The sequence below is a fragment of the Anabrus simplex genome, chromosome 11 (genome assembly GCF_040414725.1).
Source record: "Anabrus simplex isolate iqAnaSimp1 chromosome 11, ASM4041472v1, whole genome shotgun sequence".
Lineage (NCBI taxonomy): Eukaryota > Metazoa > Arthropoda > Insecta > Orthoptera > Tettigoniidae > Anabrus > Anabrus simplex.
Genome location: NC_090275.1, coordinates 121363273 through 121389927, shown reverse-complemented (window position 1 = coordinate 121389927; position 26655 = coordinate 121363273). Strand labels below are relative to the sequence as shown.

Below are 26655 nucleotides of genomic sequence, written 5' to 3'. Positions count from 1 at the left end.
GTTCACTGCAACTCCGTAAACGGAAACGATTGCTCTACAGTCATGTGGATAAATACACAGACTTCTATGTTCGTAATCTCCCAGTGGGTGGGGACGGTATCCCCTGCCTGGCATAAGAAGCTCTGAACTAGGGAGCGTGAGTTGGCGACCATGGGGCCCTTAGATGAGTCCTGGTATGGCTTAATCTTGCTTCTATCAGGCTCCTTACTTTCGTCTGTCCTTTTCCGAGTCCGACGGTATTACGTATTGAGGCCTAGGAAGTCTTTCATTTCCACATCCTTCGTGGCCCTTGTTATCCTTTGTTCGATAACTTCATTTTTCGAAGTTTCAGGCCCTTTCATTTCTCTTCCGAATTAGTGTTAATAGAGGATGGTTGCGTAGCTGTTCTGCCTCTTAAAAGAATAATCACCACCGTCGCGGTGTTGGTAAATAGGATTCAATTATGAATATATTAATTACTAATAATAAACTGTTGAAACCACTTTTCCTACTAATGAATACTGGATTTTACGTTGCAGGTGAGATCGGCCGCCAGTTCAAAGATGCAGGTGTGAGGTGTTGTGTTACCGTGCCGCAGCTACAGGGCCTCACTGACGCTGTGGCTGCCATGTTGCCTAGTTACACCTCCACCATCGTGGTCGGACAAGACAAGCACCAGGGGACGCATCTCTCCTTCCAGCAGCTTCTGGACGAAGCTCAACCGACGTCGCTCCCCACCCTGGACCCTCGCGACCTGGCTCTGTTGCCCTACTCCAGCGGCACCACGGGGCTGCCCAAAGGAGTGATGCTGAATCACCTGAACCTAGTCTCTAACCTCCAGATGATGAAACATCCGGACATCGTCGATCACCAGCCTACCACAGGTATTGTACAGTAAACAACATACTACAGCAAAATAAACCACTAACTTTTGTGGGAGCCATTTTATAACCTACTACCCCCGCAAGCTTCGACAGGTTATGCAAATGCAATCGTTCGTGTTTCTTGAGTTTCGTAACTAAGTGGAGATAGGTGTGGTAGATAAATCGTACACACGTAACTGAGGATAGCAGCGTCAGGAAACCTAACAGAGTATTTCTGCTGTAAACAAATAGAAATACTATTATTGCTGGCGATAAGTATATTGTGGTCCGACCAACTTCTTGTAGAAATGTTCATGGTCTTAGCCATATACAATTTAACGGTTTAGGCAGGGTGGAACAAAAAAAATGTTCCGTAATGTGTCGGATTACTCGGCCTCCATTCGTCACAAGAAGATCCTCTTGGCAACGAGTTACAACTGAACACATACCATGTGATTCACCTGTTCCAGCCAATAAGCCTACTCTTGTATATACAGTACGTCCTGAAAACATGTCTCTTTCTGGTACACATCGCCTACACAAAAGCATGAAGGTGCTGTGCCATAAGGTTATTAAGTAATAGTGTGTTCTTCAAATGATCTGAAAAAGTAAATCCAAACTTTCTAATTCCCCACACAGATGTCGCTCCTTTTCTTACTACAAAGATCTGTAAACAATGGTTAACTGACTGGACACGGAAACATCCCACAAGACTAGACGATATCAGGCGTGGATTTACAGATAAATTTGATGTTTCATTCCTCCAGCGTCGAGAACAAGTCCCCATTTCTAGAATACGTATAGACCATAGCAAACTGACTCATGCACATATCTTCTCTAAGAAACCTCCACCAATATGTGACACCTGTCAAAAAAGAAAAACTGTTCACCACGTTTAACTAGAATGCCACCTATACGATCAACAAAGATATTTGTGTAACAGAATAAAAGTGTCTGTGACATCTTGAAATAAGATACTCAGTGTAAAAACATCATTAAGTTCTTTAGGAAAACAAATCTATTCAATGACATGTAATCACTATCTGATCAATATGTACTATTGTTATTTTTGCAATTATAGCTCTAAGTAATCAATGTAATTATTCTTCTATGCATAATTATGAATGTCGCGATATGACTTCCTTCTGAGTTAAAGCGACATTAAATAAAACTTTTAAAAAGTAAATACAACAGGCGCCAGCTACACAAGCGATCACACTTTCTAAAGGGGCCGGCGGGGAAACTACTCACACTGGAGACAAGAAAATACTTCCGTGTTGTATCACAATTGATAGCAAGAGGAATTTTAAGAGAAAATGCCACTACAGAAACCGCTAAATTAAAGATTTAAAAATGCCATCAGATAGTAGGTATTCAGAGGACAGATAGCGTCTAACTATAAGAACAAGAAGACGAAGACGTTAATATAATGAGAAAAATTTTAAAACCATTTAAAATATTGTACATGTTAATTTAAAGAAAATAGCCGTTGTCTTTTTTAGATATAAATTATCTCTGTAGCTGCCGATGTACCATATAGAGGAACAATTGACGTGTTTGTCGCTGATATAGACAAGAATATAATAAAGGTGTTGAAAAAGTGGGAAATCTCTCAGATATGAAATGATGGCAAAAACTATCACACAAGCTATAACCTACATGAACTGTGCCGCACCAATATATAGTGTGTGTGGTAAGTGCTAGCCGAACACTACGCTATGTTATATTTATCACACGAGCTGTAATCTACATGTACTGTGCCGCACCAGTATATAGTGTACATCCAATCTTAATTCAGTCGCTTCTAAAAACTGTTCAAACGCCACAAACGACGGCCGTACACGTGGACGAGACCTGGAGACGCTGGAAGGCATCAAATAGACTTCAATGTGATTAGGCAGAGATTCAGAAACCAGGTGTTGGTTTACAAAACTTTCCAGGAGCAGACGTGGACTCTGATAACAACTTGTTGGTCATGAAATGTCATCTGAAGTTGAAAACATGAAGAAAAGAACGAATGCAAGGAGTTGGGATCTAGAGAAGTTGGGAGAAAAGAGTGTGAGAGATTGTTTCAAAGAGCACGTTGCACAAAGACTAAATGAAAAGGCTGAAGGAAACACGATAGAGGAAGAATGAGGTCGGTAGAGCTGCTGAAGGAAGGTTAGGAAGAAAGGAAAGATCCACTAAGAATAAATGGAAAACTCAAGAGATACTAGACCTGATAGATAAACGACGAAAATACAAGAATGCAAAAAAGTAAGAGGACAGAAGCAATGTTTTAAGGGGGTTACAAAAGTTGGAAAACGACCTTTCAAGACAAGATGGCCATCAGCTGCTGAGGTAATGTAATTATATCATTTAAATTTCAATAGAACTCGTGAAGTGGCGTAACCTTAATTATTTTCGGGTATGTTTACTAGAGTTACAGTTGCATCTGTTTCATTTACTTATAGTGGCCAGTTTGGTTGTTTGCATTATCTCGTGGCCCTTATGGCATTGTTTAGTCTGAGATAAAATTCTATTGAGGTCCGTCGTTTTGTAATTTTGGCATTGTTTTGAGTAGCGTCATTCACGTCCAATGCTTGGTGCTATACACTAGTTGTTGTTGCTTGTTCACGTTCGTATTAGTATTGTTCAGGGTGATGGAGTCTGAGTAACATTCCCTACATGCATTTAATATCAATGTGTGATTTTTGGCTGATATTTGTGCCGACTTTAGAGGCGATTGCACTTTTTCATGATTGCTGCGTTGCCTTCCGCAAACAGTCTGTTTTTAATATACTTCTTATGGGGTTTTCTGTTCATTTCTTGAATTTTGGGATTATTCGCCCCTGTTTTCTTGTCATTCAAGTCATGCACTTCAAGGTTTATTAGAAATGACGTATTGTACTGTAGAAGGGGTACCCCGATATTGAATGCGAGCTCGAAGGTAATATCTTAACATTATTTTACTATTTAATATAATTTTAATTTGCAATGGACTGCAGCTCCGTAAAAGGTAAAGTACTTAAACATATTTGTTTGAACAACTTCCTTTGACTGACGTGTCAAGAATTTTAATTATTATTCTTTATTATTATTATTCTTTATTATTATTCTTTATTATTATTATTTTTCTCTAGATCACAGTAAACAAATACCAAATTGATCCGTTGAATGAGAAAAATAACAGCGTTCAACTTCAGCCACACACACAAACTTCTACTAACTTTAAAACAAACAGACATAGTTAATATACATACAAATAAAGAAAAGAACACAACAGATTATAGGCAAAGACAAAAAGGAAAGAACACCACATAAAAACCTACTGTCCGGCCGAGTCATCACCCCTGGTGAGAAGAAGGCCGCCTTCCCGATGATGACCCGATCGGCCCTGCCCGTGGGGACCTCCTGAAGGCCCCAAGATCTAACCAGATGACAATGTTTTCCCTCTCACCATTCCATTTCTAAACGTACCCCTTGGACATGCCATGAAGTCCGTCGGATACTCCGGATATGTGACTCCCTCTGATAGGGTCACCCAGTAGTCATCCTCAGTGTTTTCATGTCATGTCCCGCCTAAGTATATTTGTCTTGGGCCCTTCCCCACCCCGACTTCTTACGGGTGAGTCCACCTCACCCTTGTCCCTCTTTCCTTGCCATCTACACCATCATTTCTCTATACTTCTCCTGCACCACCTTCCAGCATAAAATTCAGCCTTAAATAATCACTTCAAAAATACCCAGCCCTTACCATTACGACCACCCTTACCTAATAAACGACATATAATTATAGTAATAATAATATTAATAATAACAATTTATGTAATAATAATAATACCAACATATTCGTAGTATTAATAATAATAACACAAATAATAATAATAATAATAATAATAATAATAATAATAATAATAATAATAATAATAATAACAATAATATCAATACCAATAATAGTACTTATGACAATAATAATAATACTATAATAATAATAGGAGTAAAACTGTTAGCTGTATCAGCCACTGTCTCAAGGTTCTTAGCATACTCTTCACGTGTCCTTATGTACTCAGCACTTTCGTCACAATCATTGTTCCCTGACCTACTCCCGATCGATACCAAAACAGCAACATTCAGCATTTCCATTCCAACCCGCCATAACATGAACAAGGAGACCCTGCCTTTAAGAAATCACATATCAATTACCCAACTCCACATGCTTAACAATGTACTCCACACCTATACTCTCCTTCCCATTCAATTTTAACATACTCTCTCCTTCCATTGCCTAAGCACTGCTTATTACTCACTCTTCCACTCAACCTACATGCCTATTCCAATCACCTACCCTCTTGTCCACCCTCTAACTCACCTTCTTTCATTCTGATCCCGCAGGACTTTTTTACCGCACATAAATACCTGTTCAACTCACCCCCGCTTTCCCACTGCTTAATAATCCATATCAGAATTGATTGCTCGTCCCCTCTTGCCAATAGTTTCTTATGCTCGGCACTCAATAATCTTTGCCTTATCTTACTCATTTCTTCACAGTCCCTTAATAAGTGAAAATCATCATTTACTGACCCGCAAAGTATACACACAGTCTTGTCCCTCCCTTGCAGTCACCCCTTATTCCTATGCAATCCTAAGAGCCACCACATCATCCCATACCTTTTAGACCTGTCAATGAATCGAATATTCATCCCTGCTATCTCCTCTATTTTCGTCAAAACATTCAGCGAATTTCTCAGTCTACTTTCCCCCAATAATTTCTACCTATTAATATCTCTAATCCTCCTCTCAAGGATCTTCATCCCTCTAAGTTCAGTCTTCGTCCATACCTCCCCCCACAGGTGTCCTAATCCTATCATCTCCAAATATCCCTTAATTGTTTCTAGCCATCCGCCCTTATACATGCTCTTCCTTTGCTGTTCATACGCTGCCTGTAAAACCCTCCCACCTTCCTGTCTTTTTAAATTCATCCAGTATCTAACTATTCTTTTCACATCCTCGGATTCTAAATCCTCCCCACACATTAATTCCGCCCCTGCATTTGCTGTGCACCTCGGCAAACCCATTACTATTTTACCAAAACTACTAATAATACTTCTTAATTCCCCTCTTCTCTCATCCAACCCCCAAAATTCTGCGCCGTACAATACCCTCCCAAAAATAACAGATCTTAACACTAACCTCAATGTGTTATAACAAATACCCGGGTATTTGGCTATCAAGATTCTGACTGAGGTTAGGGCTGCCAATCCTCTGTTTTTCATCCTTCTAATCTGATCTTTCCACGTTCCTTTACTGTTAAAAATAACTCCTAAATATTCCAACTTCCTTACTTGTTCCAATCTTTCTCCCTGGAGTATCCATTTCCCTTCCATCTTTCTTCCTTTGTTTCCCTGAACTACTAATATTTTAGATTTATTACCATTAATTTTCAAGCCCCATTTCTTCGCAAAGGGCGACACTTCATTTAAAGCTCTATTCATCCCCCTTGAAGTTAGAGTCATCAATATCACGTCATCAGCAAATATCAGTCCCGGTACCTCCAGGTCATTAATTACAGGCACAGCCCAGTTGTTTGCCCCATGCCCCTCCAGAACATCGTTAATAAATAAAATAAACAATATTGGCGATAACTTGCACCCTTGTTTTAAACCCACCCTAGACTCTAAGGGTCTACTCAGTCTCTCATCTCCCAATTTTACACAAAACCTAACACCCCTATATATTCCCTCTACTGCCCTCAACATCTTGTCTAAAATCCCCAGCCTACCTAATTTCTCTAATAGGGCCTCTCTATTCACCTTATCAAAAGCTTTCTCAAAACCTACTGCTGCCACATAAACCGTACTTCTAGCCATACTCTTGTACTTTTCTAAAACAGTCTTCACTATCATTATATTATCCACTGTTCTCTTCTTTTTCCTAAATCCCCCTTGAAAATCTGTCAATATTTCATTTTCTTCCGCCCACCCACTTAATCTGTTCGCTAACACCCCAGTGTATATTTTACTTAAGGAGTCTAACAGAGATATTCCTCTATAATTGTTCACACTGTTCCTACTACCCTTACCTTTATATATTGGACATACAATTCCTATTTCCCATTCCTTTGGGTACTTACCTCCCTCATAGGTCTTATTAAATAATTTAACTATGCCCTCTATCCTAGTCTCATTTTTGCTAATCTCTTTCCAAAACTTGTTATTTATCCCATTACATCCCCAGGCCGACTATCCTCTAACTTTGCTTATCACTCTCAGGATTTCCTCCCTTGTAATTTCCTTGTCCAGTTCATAAATTGCCACTCTCCTATTCCTCCAAATTACTTCATCCCCCGCCCTTCTCCATCTTTCTTCCCCCTTCTCCCGCAGTAATTCATCAAAGTACCTCACCCATTGAACCTCCTTAATACACGCTCTCTCTATATATTCCTTCCACCTTTAATTATTCTATTAATCTTATCCCATACTCTCTCCAAGTTGTTAGACTTACAATCCTTATTTATGGTTTCAATTTGTTCCTCTAATCACGCCTTTTTACCTCACAAATTTTCTTTTTATACTCCTTCCTCAAATTGCAGAAAATCTCCCTTTCTTGGCCCCCACCTTTCTTTCTGTATTCTCCTAACGCGCCCAGCACTTTTCTCCGCATTTCTTCACACTCTCTGTTAAACCATGCTTCTCCCACTTTCTTATTTCTCTTTTCACATTCCGCCTTTTGCGCTACCACCTTTATAGGATGTAGCAGCAATTCCAAGGCTTTATCAATATTATTCTCCTCTAACGCCCCTTCCCACCCATATTTCAGAAGTTGTACTTCCTCTTTTACTACCCTATTCCAAACCCTTCTCACTTCCTCCGTCCATTTATACTTATTATATCTACTCCCGTGTTTATCCTTCGTCTCAGCTTTCTTCCTTGTACCCTTCTCTTCCCCTCTTGTCAACATAACCCACACTGGGAAATGGTGTGATCCAATCCAGTCTCCTACTTCCATTCTTACAATATCCTCAGTCATTCCTTCCGAACTTAAGATCATATCTATCACACTACCACCCTTCTCAGTAACATATGTCAATTTCCCCTTACTGTCACCCTCCATCCATCCATTCAGGATATACAAATTCCCCACAGCGCACATCTCTAAGAGCTTTTCCCCATAACTGTTTATAATTTTATCCTCACTCCTTCTATTCTTCCACATACACAATCCATCCTCCCTACTATATACTGGGCTCTGTTCCCCTATTCTCGCATTCCAATCCCCGAATAACAACATATCCTCTTCTCCTGGAAATTTTCCTCTTATCCTACTAATGTCCACCAATAACTCCTCAAAAAAAATTTGTTTGCATATGCTGAACTACTAGGATGGCAGCAAACGAAAGCTAGATTTATTATCTTCCCCTTTCCCTCAACCCCTCTCATATTCAATCTCAACCATATAGTTTCTTTCATATCCGTCTCTATATCCTCTACCAGATCACTAATTTCTTCCCTTATTAAAACTATCATCCATCCTGGGGAGCGGCCCTTATTCCTCTCCTTTCTTCTATATTTATATTTTATCACAAACCCCTTCCATGAAATCTCCCTCCCTGTGTCCAGCCACGTCTCCAAGAATGCCACAATATCGAAACTTTCTGTTACTTCCCGGACTTTCTTATTCCCTAATTTATTCATTACTCCCTCAATATTCACACATCCTATTTTCCAATATAGTTATAACTTTCCCTCCCTCCCTTCTAAGTCTCCCCCTCTATTCTTGCTCCTTGTATTTATTACCCAGATGTCTTTTAAACCCTTACTTCTTCCTTTACTCATAACTGCTTTACCTTCATGCTGATCAGTCTTCTCGGAACCCTTGATGCTCACTACACCACTACACTCTGCACTCACAGTTTCTTGCTGCTCACTCTCCCTGCCCCCTTCACTCGCTTGCTCTTCTATCTCCACACGGCACTGTCCGTCACCTGTTCCTTCCTTGTCGATGCTCATACACTCACTTCCACTTAGAACCTCTCCCTGTCTCTCTTCGCACTTTTCACTAATACTTTCGATAATTACACTTCTACCACCCTCCTCTTCTCCATTTTCAATATCTTTCACTTGCCTAATATCTTTCACTTGTCTATCTTCCCTACTATTCTCTACACTTCTCTTTGCCTCTTCGTCTTGTTTCATCCTCATTTCTAGGTCCATCAGTCTATCCACCGACCAGATTTTACTCCAGTTGTTGCCTGACACCACTAGTTCCTCTCCTCTAATGATTGCTCTCAACCCCTGCTGCCTGGCTCGTATCCTATGTTTTCTAAGGATTCTTTCGTTCTTCCTCGCTTCAGTTCCCATGTCCCTCTTTAACCATATTTTCCCTCCGCAAGTTATCTGCATTACCAACCACTATATCAGCCATCAATGTAGAAAATAGTTGCACTTTGATAGGCCTATTACCTCTAATTCTTCCCACTCTCTGCACATCATCTGTGTCCACTTGACTGAAATTTATTTTCATTTTCCCTTGAATTAGGTCCACTACTTTATAAATTATACTCGTTTTATTTTCCTTCTTCTCCTCTTGCACGCCGTATATAAATAGGCATTTATTTCTACGATTCCGAGTGTTAGTAACTACTTCGGCTTTCAGTTTCGCCATCTCTTCTAATCGCCCTATTTTCTCTCTTAATGCTGCAACTTCTGCGACATTTTTTCTCACCTGCGAAGCTGTGTCTTCTGCCTTTTCTTGGAACCACCCCTTCATTTTTTCAAACTCCCTCGTTTGTTCCCGGATCATGTTTTTGATTTGCTCAAAGGGACAGGCCTCCGCGACCACCTCCTTTACGATTTTTCTAATTGCTTCCATGTCCTCCCAGCTCATATTTCCCCTGGAAGTCGGACCTGGGTTCAGTTCTACACCACCAATCCAAAGCAATATCATAATCACCGCCGCAGATAGCATTAATTCTCCTATTTTTTCCAATTCAATTTTACATCCTCTTGTCTTCACTTCTTCTTTCTTCTATCTTCCCTCCCATCCTCCTATGCTCGCCCTGTACTGCTCCACACCAATCATTGCCTGTAAGCACCTCACTGCCTTCCTGCACACCGCACTTACACTGCCTTCTCCCACTCCAGGGACCCTTCACTCAATACGTCCGCACTCGCCAGTGGCTCAAGCTGAACTGAGAATTTTAATTATTGTCCTACACCCTAATATCCTTGTTTTACACCTACCTTTCTTATGTAAAATGCACTTTTTTCAAACTGAAAGATACAATTTAAATATTTTGTGGAAGTTCATACTGTTTTTAAAGAACCTTAGTTTAAACAAGATTATATATATATCAGTAAATATTATATATTTGTGTGTATCAATAGGTATTTCTTTTCAACAAATTGCAGTATATTTTCAACGTTTCCTTATGGTTTTTCATGAAATGAATATTCTCTTTAATTTATTATATTTTATTGATGTCCATCATACATTCAAATACACTGACTGACAGTGACAATGCAACACCAAGGAGGAGTGGTGCGAAAGGGATGAAAGTTGCGGAAAAAACAGAGACGGCACGGATGAATAATTGGTGTTTATTTCAAACCGATATGCAGGTTACACAATGCGCACGGCATCGACTCAGTAGAATGTAGTACCACCGCGAGCGGCGATGCACGCAGAAACACGTCGAGGTACAGAGTCAATAAGAGTGCGGATGGTGTCCTGAAGGAAGGTTCTCCATTCTCTGTCAACCATTTGCCACAGTTGGTCGTCCGTACGAGGCTGGGGCAGAGTTTGCAAACGGCGTCCAATGAGATCCCACACGTGTTCGATTGGTGAGAGATCCGGAGAGTACGCTGGCCACGGAAGCATCTGTACACATCGTAGAGCCTGTTGGGAGATGCGAGCAGTGTGTGGGCGGGCATTATCCTGCTGAAACAGAGCATTGGGAACCCCTGAAGGTACGGGAGTGCCACCGGCCGCAGCACATGCTGCACGTAGCGGTGGGCATTTAACGTGCCTTGAATACGCACTAGAGGTGACGTGGAATCATACGCAATAGCGCCCCAAACCATGATGCCGCGTTGTCTAGCGGTAGGGCGCTCCACAGTTACTGCCGGATTTGACCTTTCTCCACGCCGACGCCACACTCGTCTGCGGTGACTATCACTGACAGAACAGAAGCGTGACTCATCGGAGAACACGACGTTCCGCCATTCCCTCATCCAAGTCGCTCTAGCCCGGCACCATGCCAGGCGTGCACGTCTATGCTGTGGAGTCAATGGTAGTCTTCTGAGCGGACGCCGGGAGTGCAGGCCTCCTTCAGCCAATCGACGGGAAATTGTTCTGGTCGATATTAGAACAGCCAGGGTGTCTTGCACATGCTGAAGAATGGCGGTTGACGTGGCGTGCGGGGCTGCCACCGCTTGGCGGCGGATGCGCCGATCCCCGCGTGCTGACGTCACTTGGGCTGCGCCTGGACCCCTCGCACGTGCCACATGTCCCTGCGCCAACCATCTTCGCCACAGGCGCTGCACCGTGGACACATCCCTATGGGTATCGGCTGCGATTTGACGAAGCGACCAACCTGCCCTTCTCAGCCCGATCACCATACCCCTCGTAAAGTCGTCTGTCTGCTGGAAATGCCTCCGTTGACAGCGGCCTGGCTTTCTTAGCTATACACGTGTCCTGTGGCACACGACAACACGTTCTACAATGACTGTCGGCTGAGAAATCACGGTACGAAGTGGGCCATTAGCCAACGCCGTGTCCCATTTATCGTTCGCTACGTGCGCAGCACAGCGGCGCATTTCACATCATGAGCATACCTCAGTGACGTCAGTCTACCCTGCAATTGGCATAAAGTTCTGACCACTCCTTCTTGGTGTTGCATTTGCTCTGTCAGTCAGTGTATTTTAATTAAATTTGGTCTAGTTAAAAGTATGGAATATGTTTGTGTTGTTTTAACTAAGGTCTTGCCCATGCTGGGTCGTTATGACCTGATTCCACGTTTCTTACTTTCCTGTTTATTGCGCTCGCGCCCCGTGTGTACCGTTCTTGTTTTACGATTGAAGTGTGATTGTTATGAACGCCATATCATGATAAACAGTACTTCAGTAAATAAAGTTTTAAATTAAGATGCACTTTGTTATTTGGATGCGGTAACACTCGATAATCAGAGTATTTCACAGTCTCTTGAATACCGATATAACGCAGTTATCCTAAAATCGGTACACTAGTAACTTGAAAACAAACCTGAGCTGAGACGTGTGGTTCATTCTGGTTCATGAAAGTACGCAGCGTGTTACGTCACTTAATGCTACAGTTGCTGCGAAGATAGCAGCACTTGTCATTACTGGTGAAATCAAAGAGAAACTCTTGCTGGGTGGAGGGATCAGAAGACGAAGACAGAAAAAATCTAAGAACTAATCATAATTTACTAAAATCTACTAAAAAGTGTATACATACTAAAATAAATACGATTTGTGAAATATAATGCAGTTGTTGCTTGATTTTGTTTTTTGTTTTTTACGTTAATCCTACTCTGCTCAGTTCCTGACTTAACTAGTAACAATGATGTTGACTAACAGGTTTAAGCAATAGTCAGAGGAAAGGTAGAGGTTTCAGGATTTAGAAAATGCATTAGCGTTTTTAAAATACACCTTCTTTTTAATCCACGAATTTAAGTTGTTATTAAAACCAAGCCATTTGACATAATTCATTACCACGACGAAGAATAACACGTTCGATTAATTAGTGATCAGGATATTTTGTTTTATGCAGTTCTTCGATGTACAACGCTCCTTCGATAACTTTCCTGAAAGATCGTGAAGTAAATAGGTAACTGGATTAGTAAGCTTAATACTGTAGATTTGAAAATGTGTGTGCTCCAGTTAAGACCTATCCTTTTATGAAGACAGGCTTGTGTTTGCTGATACGAACAAAATCCCTTTTTGAAATCGATGACAACGTGGATCACCTGTTTTGATTACAAGATGAATATCACCTAAACGTTATGCATTCTTGGTAACAAGACGTGCTTTTGTGTCGATGGTGCGATGAGGCGTATCATTGTAGGTAGACTAAGGACATAAATCCCAGGATAAGAACCTTGACCTCTAAATTCTCGCCAAATCATTGTTTGGAGCGTACTGTTAAAGCGTTCTATAACTCTTGTCTTGAGATTGCTGTTCGTATAATAGTGTTAAATGCCGAGCAACTTGAATAAGAAGAAATGGTGTTTAGCTTGATCAGTCTGAAGAAGACCTGGGCAGCGTTTTGATTGCTGAGGAATACGTTTGAAAGCTGTCTTAAAACGCACGAGTTCTGCAAAAGCAAACTTAGAGTACACATCGGTAACAGTAAGTAGATACGTTCACCCAGGGCATTTTAAGGGGAACGCGTGGGTACCCATACCCCCTTGAACATTTGAAGATTGTTTAAGAAAAAATATTGGTAAATTTCTATCTACAATTGTTGACGATTGTTGCTACATGCACATAGTAGTTGTGTAAATAAAAACAAAATCAACTGATTACTATATTTTGATAATTTGTAGTCTTAGTTCCCTGTGTACTTTGTACTTTCCACCTTCGTTTATTATTCGAGTAAAAGTTAATAATCAAATTCCTATATCCCAATATATCAACCCCCGGCGTAGTTTTGACAGAAATTATTGTAGACAACCTCATATGTTTCAGCATTTAAGGACACTTTTATTCAACGTCCCGCGTAGTAGGGAAAATAATAGTAATCCACCAACGGTAAAATTCATATACCGGTAACCACATTTAAGCTGAGAATTAAAGTGTATATAGATACAATATATTTAGATACTAGCGTATCTTGCCTGCTATATTCGTGTGTATCTTTCGTGTGAGTCTAATAGAGCATAGTACTAATAATAACCTGTCGAAGCATTTAGCTTTGTTCGTAATCTTTGAGTACAGTGGTTCTTGCAAATTTCAAACTTCCAATTTTCATTTCTGTTTGTGCTTAGTAGTGACATACAGCACCGGTATTGTAATTAGAATTAGGATACGTCTGAACGTAGTTTAAACTTATTGTAGTGTATTGTACAGTAGTATACGAGTAATATCGTATTAGAATTTAGCTTGCTTATTTTATTACCGGTATTGTAATATATTTGTGTAGTACCGTTATACTAGAGGTATCTGTAGAAATTGTTTTACTAAAACTCTGTTGTAATTAGGATAGGCTTAATTGCAGTTTAGATTCGTGTAATTCTTCTGTATTCCTTTCGGTATTCAGTAATTAACAGTAGAGTTCGACTAAGTAGTACTGTAGTGTAGTCATATATTAATAACCTTATTGTCGTGTGATCTTTGAGTACTATCCCAGACAATACATCACTCCGTTCACTTTTTTGCACACAAGTTATTTTATTTTTCCTTCTATTTTGATTTTTTCGTAAAGAATGGCTAAGGAGTGCAAATGTAGGGACTGTGGGTGTGGCGAGGCATTGAGAGGTATGAGGGAGGAGATGGAGAGTTTGAGGAAGATAATTAGGATTTTCACGGAAGACAGGAAGGAAGATAGGCCTCCCTCAAACAATGTACAGGTTACAGTAGGTGTACAAGAGGGAGAGGAAGGAAAGGGGGGAGTTGAAGAAGACAGGTGGTCTAATGTTCTAACGGGAAGGAGATTGCAGACTAAGGGCTTAACTCAGGATCAGAATTCAGGACAGGTGTCTATGTGAAATCGGTACGAGCCACTCCAGGTACAGCAACAGAGGGAAGATGAGGATCAGGGAACTGTTGCTGAGACGTGTGGAAGTAGGAAGAAGGGAAAAGGTACGAAAGGGAAATGTAGAGTAGAGGATAGGAAAAGACAGGTAGAACAGGGTCATGGGAAGGAGAAAATGGAGGAGGAAGTAGCTTCTGCAGTTATCAGGAAAGATAGGGCTGACCAGGAGGGGAGGGGATCAAATGACGTGGCTAGGGTTGAGGCTCTGGTCATGGGGGATTCCATCGTTAGACATGTGGGGAAAGTGTGTGGAGGAAAGAGAATCAGGGTAGAGTGCTATCCAGGAATTAGGTTGAGGCAGATGTTGAGGAAAGTAGAAGAGAGGGAGGAGGGGAAGGAGAAAGTGGTAGTGTTTCACGTTGGTACCAACAACGTAAGGCAAGCTGATGTAAGTACCAACATAGTTGGAGATGTGTGGGATCTGGTAAATGCAGCACGGATGAAATTTAAGAAAGCGGAGAGTGTTTTCAGTGGAATTCTGTGTAGGAGGGATACTGACTGAGGGTGTTTGGGGATTTAAACGAGACAATGGAGTGGGTATGTGGGAAACTGGGAGTGAAATTTCTAGATCCTAATGGGTGGGTAGGAGATAGGGATCTGCGCTCAGATGGCCTTCATTTAAACCGCAGTGGTACGTATGTTAGGAAATTTGTTTGGAAGGGTAATAGGGAGGTACATTCAGGGAAACGGGGTTGTCTAGGGAGCGGTGATAAGGGCACATAGATCTGGAAGTCAAGTAGGTATGACATAAAACTGAACTGTTAGTGTTGAACTGTGGAAGTATTGTAAAGAAAGGAATAGAATTAAGTAATTTAATAGATATATATTTACCAGATATTCTAATAGGAGTTGAATCATGGCTGATAAATGATACAATGGATGCAGAAATTTTCTCATGGAACTGGAGAGTGTATCGTAGACATAGGATAGGAATGGTGGGAGGGGGAGTATTAATTCTGTTGAAAGAACAATTTGTAAGGTACGAAAAAGTTAAAGATGGGGAAACATGAAATTCTAGGTGTAAGGCTCATTTCTAAAGATAATAGGCAACTTGATGTCTTTGGAGTGTACAGACCGGGAAAGGTTAGCGCTGACATGGATTCAGAATTATTTGATATGATAATCAGCTGTGTGGGAAACGACATGGAAAGGAATGTGATTGTAGTGGAGGATCTGAATTTACCAATGTCAGTTGGGAAGGAAAGCGAACGACAGGAAGCATGATCAAAAAATGGCAAATAAGCTAATATGGGAAGGACAGCTGATTCAGAAAGTGATGGAACCAACTAGAGGGAAAAATATCCTGGACGCGGTGGTGGTAAAACCAGATGAGCTCTATAGAGAAACCGAAGTAATAGATGGCATTAGTGATCATGAACCTGTTTTTGTCGTAGGTAAAAATAAATGTGTTAGAAAGGAAGGTCTTAAAAGTAAGACTACCAGGCAGTACCATATGGCTGATAAAGCAGGCATGAGGTAGTTTTCAAAAAGTAACTATGTAACTGTTCGACCCTAAGCTTCTCACTAGAGGAGACGAAAGTTAATACCTTGGGACACATGAATATCACATAAACTATATGTGGCTCGACCGCAAATTGCCACGCAAATAGAAACAATTAACATCCCATGGTTTCCCATTTCTCTATGTGATGTATGGGCGCCAGCGTTACATTTGGCACCCAACATGGGGCCCGAGGTGTTAACTTTCGTCTCCTCTAGTGAGAAGCTTAGGGTCGAACAGTTACATTTGTTTTTTGTTTTTAAATACAAATGAATTTATTATACAAAAAATCAGATGAATCGGAAAAGTTCCTTAAAGCATGGAGGGATGTAAAATTTATGTTATTCAAATTACAATTGCTTGCTTTATCTAACTGAAGCTCACCAATTGCAGTTTCTGTTGAAGTCATCTGGTTTCCGTGGATACTCGTTCTCTTCTTCTCGATGTAGCATTGACTCCATGGACATCCTTCCTTCTGTGATGTGGTACGGGCTATCTGGACTAGCACCCCCTAATTTCCTAGTCTTTAAATTAAACATTGGCCCTATACTTGTAAAAACTGATCAGCGTTGATCGTATGAGGAGAAAATTCAGAGATATGAATTTTTCCATGTTAGTAGAAATCTCAATCTAACTGAGCTATACTATTTATACGGTACAGACTTGTACCAAATTCCATGGACTTGAAGTAAACATAGTTCTTCGTCCAGAAGATTTACTGAATATAACACAAGCCGTAAGCTTGTTTCGTCTCACGCAGATCCGATAACATACCGCAGCTAAGTACTGTATCGAAGCGACAACACACTGTACAAAAATAACTATGTCTCGGAGAGACCACACACTGTATCAAAATCAATAACGTCGTTCAAAGTAGATGTTCACAGTAGTTAGGTTCTCAGCAGAAGTAGCGATGTGAGTGAGAATCCGAGACTCCGTGTTAGATAATATCACCGGGCTCTCCCCACTCTTGGTAGCAGCTCAATCTCAGATCTCTATACAACGAAGTATCTGATTCGTAGATCGCATTATCATCTCCCTCTTCTTTCTTCTTGACAAGACCAGTAGGCGTGGCGATGATGTAGTCTGCTGGTATGCAAGCCTCGCGCGCGGGTCGCTGTTTACTGCCTTGGCTCATGAGTTTAACCCAATGACTCATGTACTTTTCCCCCGCTATAAGAATAACCTTTTCCGTATACACAAATATGAAATGAAGTAACAACAACTATGTCTCAACATATTGACCATATTTACAGTACATAATGAATTCCAATCCTACCTAATATAATAATTTAAATAATAAATGATGTTATAACTATATAATATGATTCCTTGTTTACAAATGATTGACGTAGAATAAATATGTTATTACGAATAATTGCCGATGCCGGGTAAACTTGATATGAAATGATATCGCGTAAAATGATAGTATATTAAATTAGTCTGGCTGGAGAAGCCTGGACGGTTACAACTCTGATCGGTGGAAAACGGTAGATAAAAATGTAAACAGACTCTGGGATGGGTTTAAAGCAATTGTTGAGGAATATGAAAACAGGTTTGTACCTTTAAAGGTGCTAAGAAATGGTAAATACCCACCTTATTATAATAGAGAAATAAAAAGACTAAGAAGGAGGTGCAGATTGGAAAGAAACAGAGTCAGAAATGGCTGTGCAAGTAAGGAGAAATTGAAGGAACTTACTAGAAAATTGAATCTAACAAAGAAGGCAGCTAAAGATAACATGATGACAAGCATAATAATGGCAGTGATACAAATTTTAGTGATAAATGGAATGGTATGTATAGGTATTTTCAGACAGAAACAGGTTCCGAGAAGGACATCCATGAATAATTAATGAACAAGGGGAGTGTGTATGTGAGGATCTTCAAAAGACAGAAGTATTCAGTCAGCAGTATGTAAAGATTGTTGGTTACAAGGATAATGTCCAGATAGAGGAGGAGACTAATGCTAAAGAAGTACGGTATTGAAATTTACATATGATAACAATGACATTTACAATAAGATACAAAGGTTGAAAACTAGAAAAGCGGCTGGAATTGATAAGATTTCTGGGGATATACTGAAGACAATGGGTTGGGATATAGTACCATATCTGAAGTACATATTTGATTATTGTTTGCTTGAAGGAACTATACCAGATGAATGGCGAGTTGCTATAGTAGCCCCTGTGTATAAAGGAAAGGGTGATAGACATAGAGCTGAAAATTACAGGCCAGTAAGTTTGACATGCGTTGCATGTAAGCTTTGGGAAGGCATTCTTTCTGATGTTTTTCACATGTTTGTGAATTTAATAACTGGTTCGATAGAAGGCAGTTCGGTTTTAGGAAAGGTTATTCCACTGAAGCTCAACTGGTAGGATTCCAGCAAGATATAGCAGATATCTTGGACTCGGGAGGTCAAATGGACTGTATTGCGATTGACCTGTCTAAAGCATTTGATAGGGTGGATCATGGGAGACTACTGGCAAAAATGAGTGCAATTGGACTAGACAAAAGAGTGACTGAATGGGTTGCTATATTTCTACAAATAGATCTCAGAGAATTAGAGTAGGCGAAGCTTTACCCGACCCTGTAATATTTAAGAGGGGAATTCCTCAAGGCAGTATTATCGGACCTTTATGTTTTCTTATATATATAAATGATATGAGTAAAGGAGTGGAATCGGAGGTAAGGCTTTTTGCAGATGATGTTATTCTGTATAGCGTAATAAATAAGTTACAAGATTGTGAGCAACTGCAACGTGACCTCGATAATGTTGTGAGATGGACAGCAGGCAACGGTATGTTGATAAATGGGGTTAAAAGTCAGGTTGTGAGTTTCACAAACAGGAGAAGTCCTCACACTTTTAATTACTGCGTTGATGGGGTGAAAGTTCCTTTTGGGGATCATTGTAAGTATCTAGGTGTTAATATAAGGGAAGATCTTCATTGGGGTAATCACATAAATGGGATTGTAAATAAAGGGTACAGATCTCTGCACATGGTTATGAGGGTGTTTAGGGGTTGTAATAAGGATGTAAAAGAGGGGGCATATAAGTCTCTGGTAAGACCCCAACTAGAGTAGGATTATCTGATTCAAGAACTGGAAAAAATCCAAAGAAAAGCAGCTCGATTTGTTCTGAGTGATTTCCGACAAAAGAGTAGCGTTACAAAAATGTTGCAAAGTTTGGGCTGGGAAGACATGGAAGAAAGGAGACGAGCTGCTCGACTAAGTGGTATGTTCCGAGCTGTCAGCGGAGAGATGGCGTGGAATGACATTTGTAGACGAATAAGTTTGAGGGGCGTCTTTAAAAGTAGGAAACATCACAATATGTAGTTAAAGATGGAATTCAAGAGGACAAATTGGGACAAATATTCATTTATAGGAAGGGGAGTTAGGGATTGGAATAACTTACCAAGGGAGATGTTCAGTAAATTTCCAATTTCTTTGAAATCATTTTAGAAAAGGCTAAGGAAAACAACAGATAGGGAATCTGCCACCTGGGCGACTACCCTCAATGCAGATCAGGATTGACTGATTGATTGATTGATTGATTGATTGATTGATTGATTGATTGATTGATCGATCGATCGATCGATCGATTGATTGATTGATTGATTGATTGATTGATTGATTGATTGATTGATTGATTGATTGATTGATTGATTGATTGATTGATTGATTGATTGATTGATTGATTGATTGATTGATTGATTGATTGATTGATTGATTGATTGATTGATTGATTGATTGATTGATTGATTGATTGATTGATTGATTGATTGATTGATTGATTGATTGATTGATTGATTGATTGATTGATTGATTGATTGATTGATTGATTGATTGATTGATTGATTGATTGATTGATTGATTGATTGATTGATTGATTGATTGATTGATTGATTGATTGATTGATAGTCCGGCAAAATATAATTTCAGACTTGAAAGTTCATCAATCGGCTTGCGCCAACGAGCTGTTCACAACTGGAGAAGATTTCGAGTAATCTTCGATTTAAATCGACCTATCGAATTAGTTCCTCTTGGTTGGCAGCTCAGCATTAAGCAAAATGAGTAGGGGAGAGAGGAGCAATTGCACGCATCTAAGGCAGAACACCTGTAAAGGTACTATGTTGGATCCAAAATGTCTACAATAATCCAGTATGATAGGAAATATAGTTAGGAATACGGAGTGTGGAATACAAGTACACAAGTAGTGAAGTTCCCGAGTCTTCTACCAAAATGTAGAAATTGGTTTTGCGTACCATTACCCACCCATGTGGGGCAATGGCACGCATGTACTTCTTTAACCACAGAAGAGACAAATATCTTTGGTGGTATTCCTCCGTAGTAACCCAGACACCACTTCTTCCGTGTAATCATCATTATCATCATGTTGACAAAGTTCACCGTCACATATATCATCTGACGAACTGTTGTTGTCTTGAAAAAGTACCTTCTTTGTCTTCTTCATTTTCTTGAATTTGCAACTCTAGTGTTCTTGACCACTGTGTACTCGTTTCTCTCTCTTCTTTTCTAAGTCCTCTGATATTGATTTTCTGGGTGTTGCTGTCAAAATATCTGAGTGCTGCTTAGGCCTAGACCTTTATGTTTTCGCACAAAATGTTAATGCTCTGATAGGGACAGGACAGGAATTGATACAAAAACAATTCCGTATTACGTGCAGAAATCAAAGGGGAAAGTGATGTGTGACTCGAAAAGATGTGTTGGATTGTTCACTGATGATGTGCAGCGAAATGCTTGAGCCAGGTCAGGAACAAGTCCTCATTCATTTATCTTCACTTGGAGAACACGTAAATGCTTCCTGGAGGGCCTCCATGTGTTATTGCAGTGGAAATCCTCACACCATGATATATAGTATAAACATGGATGTAGGATTCATGGCGAAACATGCAGTAATAAGCTGGTCGCTGTCCCTACTTCGCGAGCAATTATTGGAGGTGGATTCTGGACGTTCGTTAATGTTATAAATACGTGACGTAGGAAACTTACTTTTTTCACTGACAGTCAAGTCTGTCAACTTCTGCCTTATTAAATGATAAAATTCTGGTTACGCTAGTAGCTACGTGTTTCCGCAGACTGAGTTCTGGGTTTCTTGTCAAGAAACCTTGCGACCAGTCCTTGCCGGCCAGCTAATTTAGTAGCGTTGTTAAAATTGTTAGAAAGATTGTTCCTGTCCGCAAATTCATAGGCAACACGACGTAGTTCAATAATCGTCATGCCAGACGCAGAGCGCGTACGATTACCCCTCTAGACACCTTGTGTCCTGCCATTTCATAACCGATGAAGGAAAAATGGAAATCACGTGTGTATCACAAGATATCGCATTTCACGTTAAGAACACTGAAGACTTTCGAGAAAAAAGCGGACAGTTTAGTACGTACATTAACATAAATTCAACTCTTCTGATGTAAGATGATGTAACAAAACGAATATTTCTGCATAGCACAAGAAACATACGCAACTCAGGCTGACATTCTGCTCACATCAACGTTATGGTGACACCTCATTAGATTGAAGCAGATTACAGAATGCTTACTACCATGGTTGGGGATTTAGATGGGTGCGTCCATTACTCGACGCGTCCCATTGCCCCTCTCTCCCCTAAATAACTAAAATGCTTAGAAATACTGAGTGCATTTATCATTTTGACATGATGAACACAAATAAAATAGCGTAATATTTTTTCTATAGATATGACATCCCAAAAGCGATAAGCGGACTGTGCGTAATAGCCGAACATTGTAAGATCGTGATTTTTGGCTAGTACAACTGAGATTACCCCTTAAAAATGATTTACAAAAAAAGCACTGGCATACCCTTTATTACTAAAGGCATAAGCAAGCATTCATACTAAGTCAGCTTGTCATAGTTTATCCTTTCAACTTGTAATAAGACGTCCGCGGCGGTAAGTACAACGACTTGGTGTATGTAACTCGTGTGCGATGCTTATTTTTACAGGCGAGTTGTTACCTTCAGTGGTCATTACTCAGTAATACCGGCATGACGTAAGTCCTCCTCTATTTCTAGAGTCTCTGGTTCGTGACCTGTGTAGCTGGCATCTCTAGAGTCTCTTAGCAGTTGCAGACGTTCTACGAGTAAGTTGGGGTCATACCAGTATCTTACGTTTAACACAGGCTTGCAGATAACAGTGAGACCACGTGCAGAGAGTAGATGTGAAGGAAACAGCTTAGAATTAAACTCTCTAGACTTGCGACTCCCATTTTTATTTGCAATTTCTACCCTCTTGTAATTACGTCGAGTAGCTTTAGCAACAAACAGAATTGAACTGTACTTCTTACGATATTCAGGCGCAATTGTCGGGTACCTGAGAGAAAAGGAGTTCTAAAAGACAATTAGCAGGCGGATAGGTGACACCTTTTACGATGAGACTGTCGCTGTTAACCTTAATATCAGCATCACCTACACGAAAACAGTCATGTTCATAGCGAATATCGTAGGTTGTGTCGGTGTGTCCTGTAAAGAGTTTTTCTGTATAAGTTGTAAAGAGTGAAAGAGTATAAAAGAATTGGGAAGCACGTCATCCGGTAGCAGTACTTGCTCACGCGCATTAGATCCTGCATGAGAAGTTGCAGTATCATATACAGCGGTTGATAGAGTGAGTTTGTAAAAATGTGTATGTTCTGGAAAAGTATGCTATTTGAAGAGGTAATGAGGGTGAGTAGAAGATTTGTCTTGCCACATCCCGATGGTGATAATGATACGTTGAATGTAAACAACATTGCATGACGACTTTGCGTAGTTGTAACAGAACTAGATAGGAGATGTGACGCTATGTCACTACCACGTAGTGTGTCTTGCTGCTTTATAACATTCATGCTAACTGAATGAAGAATTAGTATATATAACGAATGGGATAAGAGTTCGTAAATAGCTGCTAACGAGAGAAGTCTTGTGCAGAATGGTGAAACAACGGTATCGCAATGTTATGAAGAGGAAGAAGGAAACGAAGACTGTAGGATGGAAAGCGGTTGTAAAAGTGACGCGAAAAACTATTCGAGGAGAATGCAATCCACGAATAGCTATCACTAACGCTCCACAAAGAGCAAGAGCGATAATTTCTCCTAACAGCAATGTTTTGCAAACGTGCTTGAATTATTCCTGTACCGTAACAAAGTAGATTACTTTCGGCGTTGTTTGCTGGCTTTAGGTGGCGCTAGAGCTGTAGCAAGAACTATCAAGGCTGTAGAAGAGGCAAAGCAGCAGTTGAAAGAAAGTGAACGTCATATTAAGATGATGGAGGCAATTGCATTGCGAGGTAAAGGTGTACACATGAAAATAACACCACACAAGAAAAGGCTCGCTGTCTACATATCGCCAAAGGACGTCTACTGAATGCACTGCCACATCGAGCTCGCACCCACGAAGAAGTTGCTTCGTTCGTTAAACAACTAGGCATTCACTATTTTCGCGGTGTGTTTATGCGAGATCAAGCTCCAGCATACCTACGTCAATGCGATAGTGCGGTAACCAACTTAGACAACAGTCGTGGACGTGGAACTCATTACATTGCCTACGTGAAACGTATTTCTGAGGTATGATATTTCGATAGTTATGGAGCTCATAGCAGTGCAGTCATTGTCTTTGTTTATATCTACAAAAATGAATGTTTCTTTGTCTGTCTGGAATGGACTCAAAAATCATTGGTCGATTTCGCTGAAAATTTCGCAATTTGTTCTTATTACTCCTGGGAGGGTTTAGGAAGTGGTTGGAACGAAATCCTATAGGTAGTTTTATGATGAGTAATTTTATTTCATTAATTTAACTGCAAAACAGCACCAAGATGTACAGATTGTCGCTAGGCGACAGCGACTTACTCTGTATCATGGTAGTACACTGTATATAGGATGGGAACACGCCGCCATGCTTTATGGAGTACCTTTCTACATCTCCTCCTAAACTACTGGAGCAGTTTCAACCAAACTTGATAGAAATATGACTTATCTGAAACAGGTATTGTGGGGGCAAGGCACTTCTAGCATCCCTAGGGCATGGAGTAAAATGTAACAAATATAAAAAACGACCGATATTAGAGTCGAATCGATAGTTTTCGGGTGAGATGAACTGTGACACTCAGGATGTCCAGCCCCAGTCGAAATGGAGTTCGAGAAGTGTTGAAAGAGAATGTCCTAAAAAAATTGTGTATATTCCAGTATACCTCTTAACCGAACTTGATACACATATGACTTACTATCCGAAAAAATAATGTGAGGTAATACACCCCTAGCATCCCTTGGGGCGGGGGTGAGGAGGGGTGTCATGTAAAAATAATCGGTAACGACCAATGTTAATGTGTTCTTTAGAAGAATAGTGACACTCCGGATGCCATTTAGAATTGCGAAGAGATGAAAACATATGTCCAAAGTGGCCGAGATTAAGGACGTATGTGCGTATGTTCCACCATAGTTCTCGACCAGACTTGGTACACACATGATTTAATACCTGGAAAAAGTACTGTGGGGTAAGTCACCATTAGCACCCCTAGGGGAGGGATTGATATGTAAAACTAAACGAAAAAGACCGATATTTATGTCGAATCCATGGCTATCGGGGTCGTTGAGATGACTGGATGCCGTTTAAGTCCAAGTTCAGCCTCCATCGATATGAGGTTGAGAAGAGGTGAACAAGAATATGTACCAAATCATCGATATTTGTCTTGAGTCCACAGTTTTCGGAGTCCCTAGCCTGATTGGAGTCAGTTGAAATTGTGCACGTTATATCTATTGCATGAGGCGTAAATTACATACAGTTATAACTTACTTATATTATTTGTTTGAAAAGATCAGCTACTTTCCTGAAAATCTGGACTACCTCAAGGAAATGTAGTAGTTTAAAGCGAAATTATTATATCAAGATAAAACTTAACATTAAACACATAACAATTACTTAAAATTTACAAAGGAATTCGTAAAATTATCACCCAATGCCTCAATAAAGAAATCTACGAAAAATCACTTCAAACAGTTAATACAACTCCTAAAATTAAACTTTGTAAGAAAGTGCCCGAGCAGAATCGGGTTCTACAGCTAGCTTACTACAAAAGCCGCGTGTAAAAGTTAATTACACGCGTGTGCGCTCGCTTATGTCTACTGTTCCTATTTAAAACGGAGACTGTAGACAAAGATTATCAGTGTACACTTGAAAAACTAAACATGGCATGCGAATTCAGTCGTTAATGTCGAGGAGATAGCATTTATATCGGGAATAAGCCTAGCATTAGTATCAAGAAGGCGGTGAAAAAATGAAGGATACGGGATTGTTATAAGATTATTATTGCAAAAACTCCACAAAGAAGTTACATGCTACGTGAAGAACAAGATATTGCGAGTAACAAGCCCAAGTCGAAAGGAATCTGGAACTATACCAAGAAAAGGGAGGAAGACTATTGCATCGAATCATATAATAGATAAACCAAGAAGTTGAGACGACTTTTTGGGAAACGTTACGTAACAGACTACGTCACGAAACGCCGAGCAAGAGCAACGGAAATTCTTTAAAATCGCTACCAAGAAATAAATAAAACTACGGGAATTAAAAGCAATATATAGAAACCTACATCAGATTATTCAATTGAGAATTCAGGAAACATATCGGTAATCTGGAAGATAGTAGCTGGATTCAACTTAAAGAAGCATTCTTTTAACACATTTATAAGTAATTAGAAGGCTTTGAACATACTACGATGAAGAAACTGACCATATATGTTTATATTTTTGTCTTAACTGCGCAAGAGATGTCCAGCATCGTGCACTAAGAAGACCAAGGCTGACTGTCCGGTGATGATGACCCGAAGTCGACGGAGATGACCAGAGGTGACGGAGAAGGAGGGATGACCTCCCCATATGTTCCCAGAGGCTGGCAGAATGTAGCAGCCACACCTAACCAAATGTCCTGATACGTCCAGACACAATCTCGATGGAATGAACGGAAGAAAAGATTAGTCTATTAATATTTTTCGCAGTAGGTAAATTATATATTTTGTTTTGGAAAGTGCCATTTTCTAATTGCGTTGAATATGCAATTGTGAAGTGCTAACGTTAATTTAGCTCAAGAAGAGTGAATTTATATGTGAAATCGCGTACATATGACGACGTAGGAGTATAATGGGTAGTAATCTAACTAAAAATAGCAATTCTTTGGCTAGGATGTATTAGATCAGTGGTAACCTAATTACGCGTTCGTAATGTTATCTCTCGTAAATAAGAAGTTAATTTGATTGAATTGTGAGTAGTATACCAACATTATGGTTAATGTTATGATTAGGTTAGGATGTTATATTACAAAATAAAGGTGATACAGTGCAATGTACAGGTTATACTTGGATTATAATAAGACATAAGAATAATATGAAGTGAATCCGAAGAGAATTAAGAAAGAAAAGGGAATATTTAAGTGGATAGATGATATTTATAAATTCATATGCGTCAAGTGAAGATATATATAAGGGTTATTGAAATGGAGGAAGAGGCATGATGCCAAGATATGAAACAGAACTTATGTAGGTGAAGAATAATTGTATAA

The 26655-nt window shown here is 40.0% G+C and overlaps 1 protein-coding gene across 2 annotated transcripts in view; it reads left to right on the top strand.

Annotated features, from left to right (window-relative positions):
• LOC136883075 (uncharacterized) overlaps nt 1-26655 on the top strand; it is a 361554-nt gene that overhangs the window by 134416 nt on the left and 200483 nt on the right. For both annotated transcript variants that reach the window (XM_067155245.2, XM_067155244.2), the window contains exon 3: nt 519-863. In XM_067155245.2, the coding sequence (XP_067011346.1) occupies nt 519-863 (345 nt within the window). The remainder of the gene's footprint in view (nt 1-518; nt 864-26655) is intronic.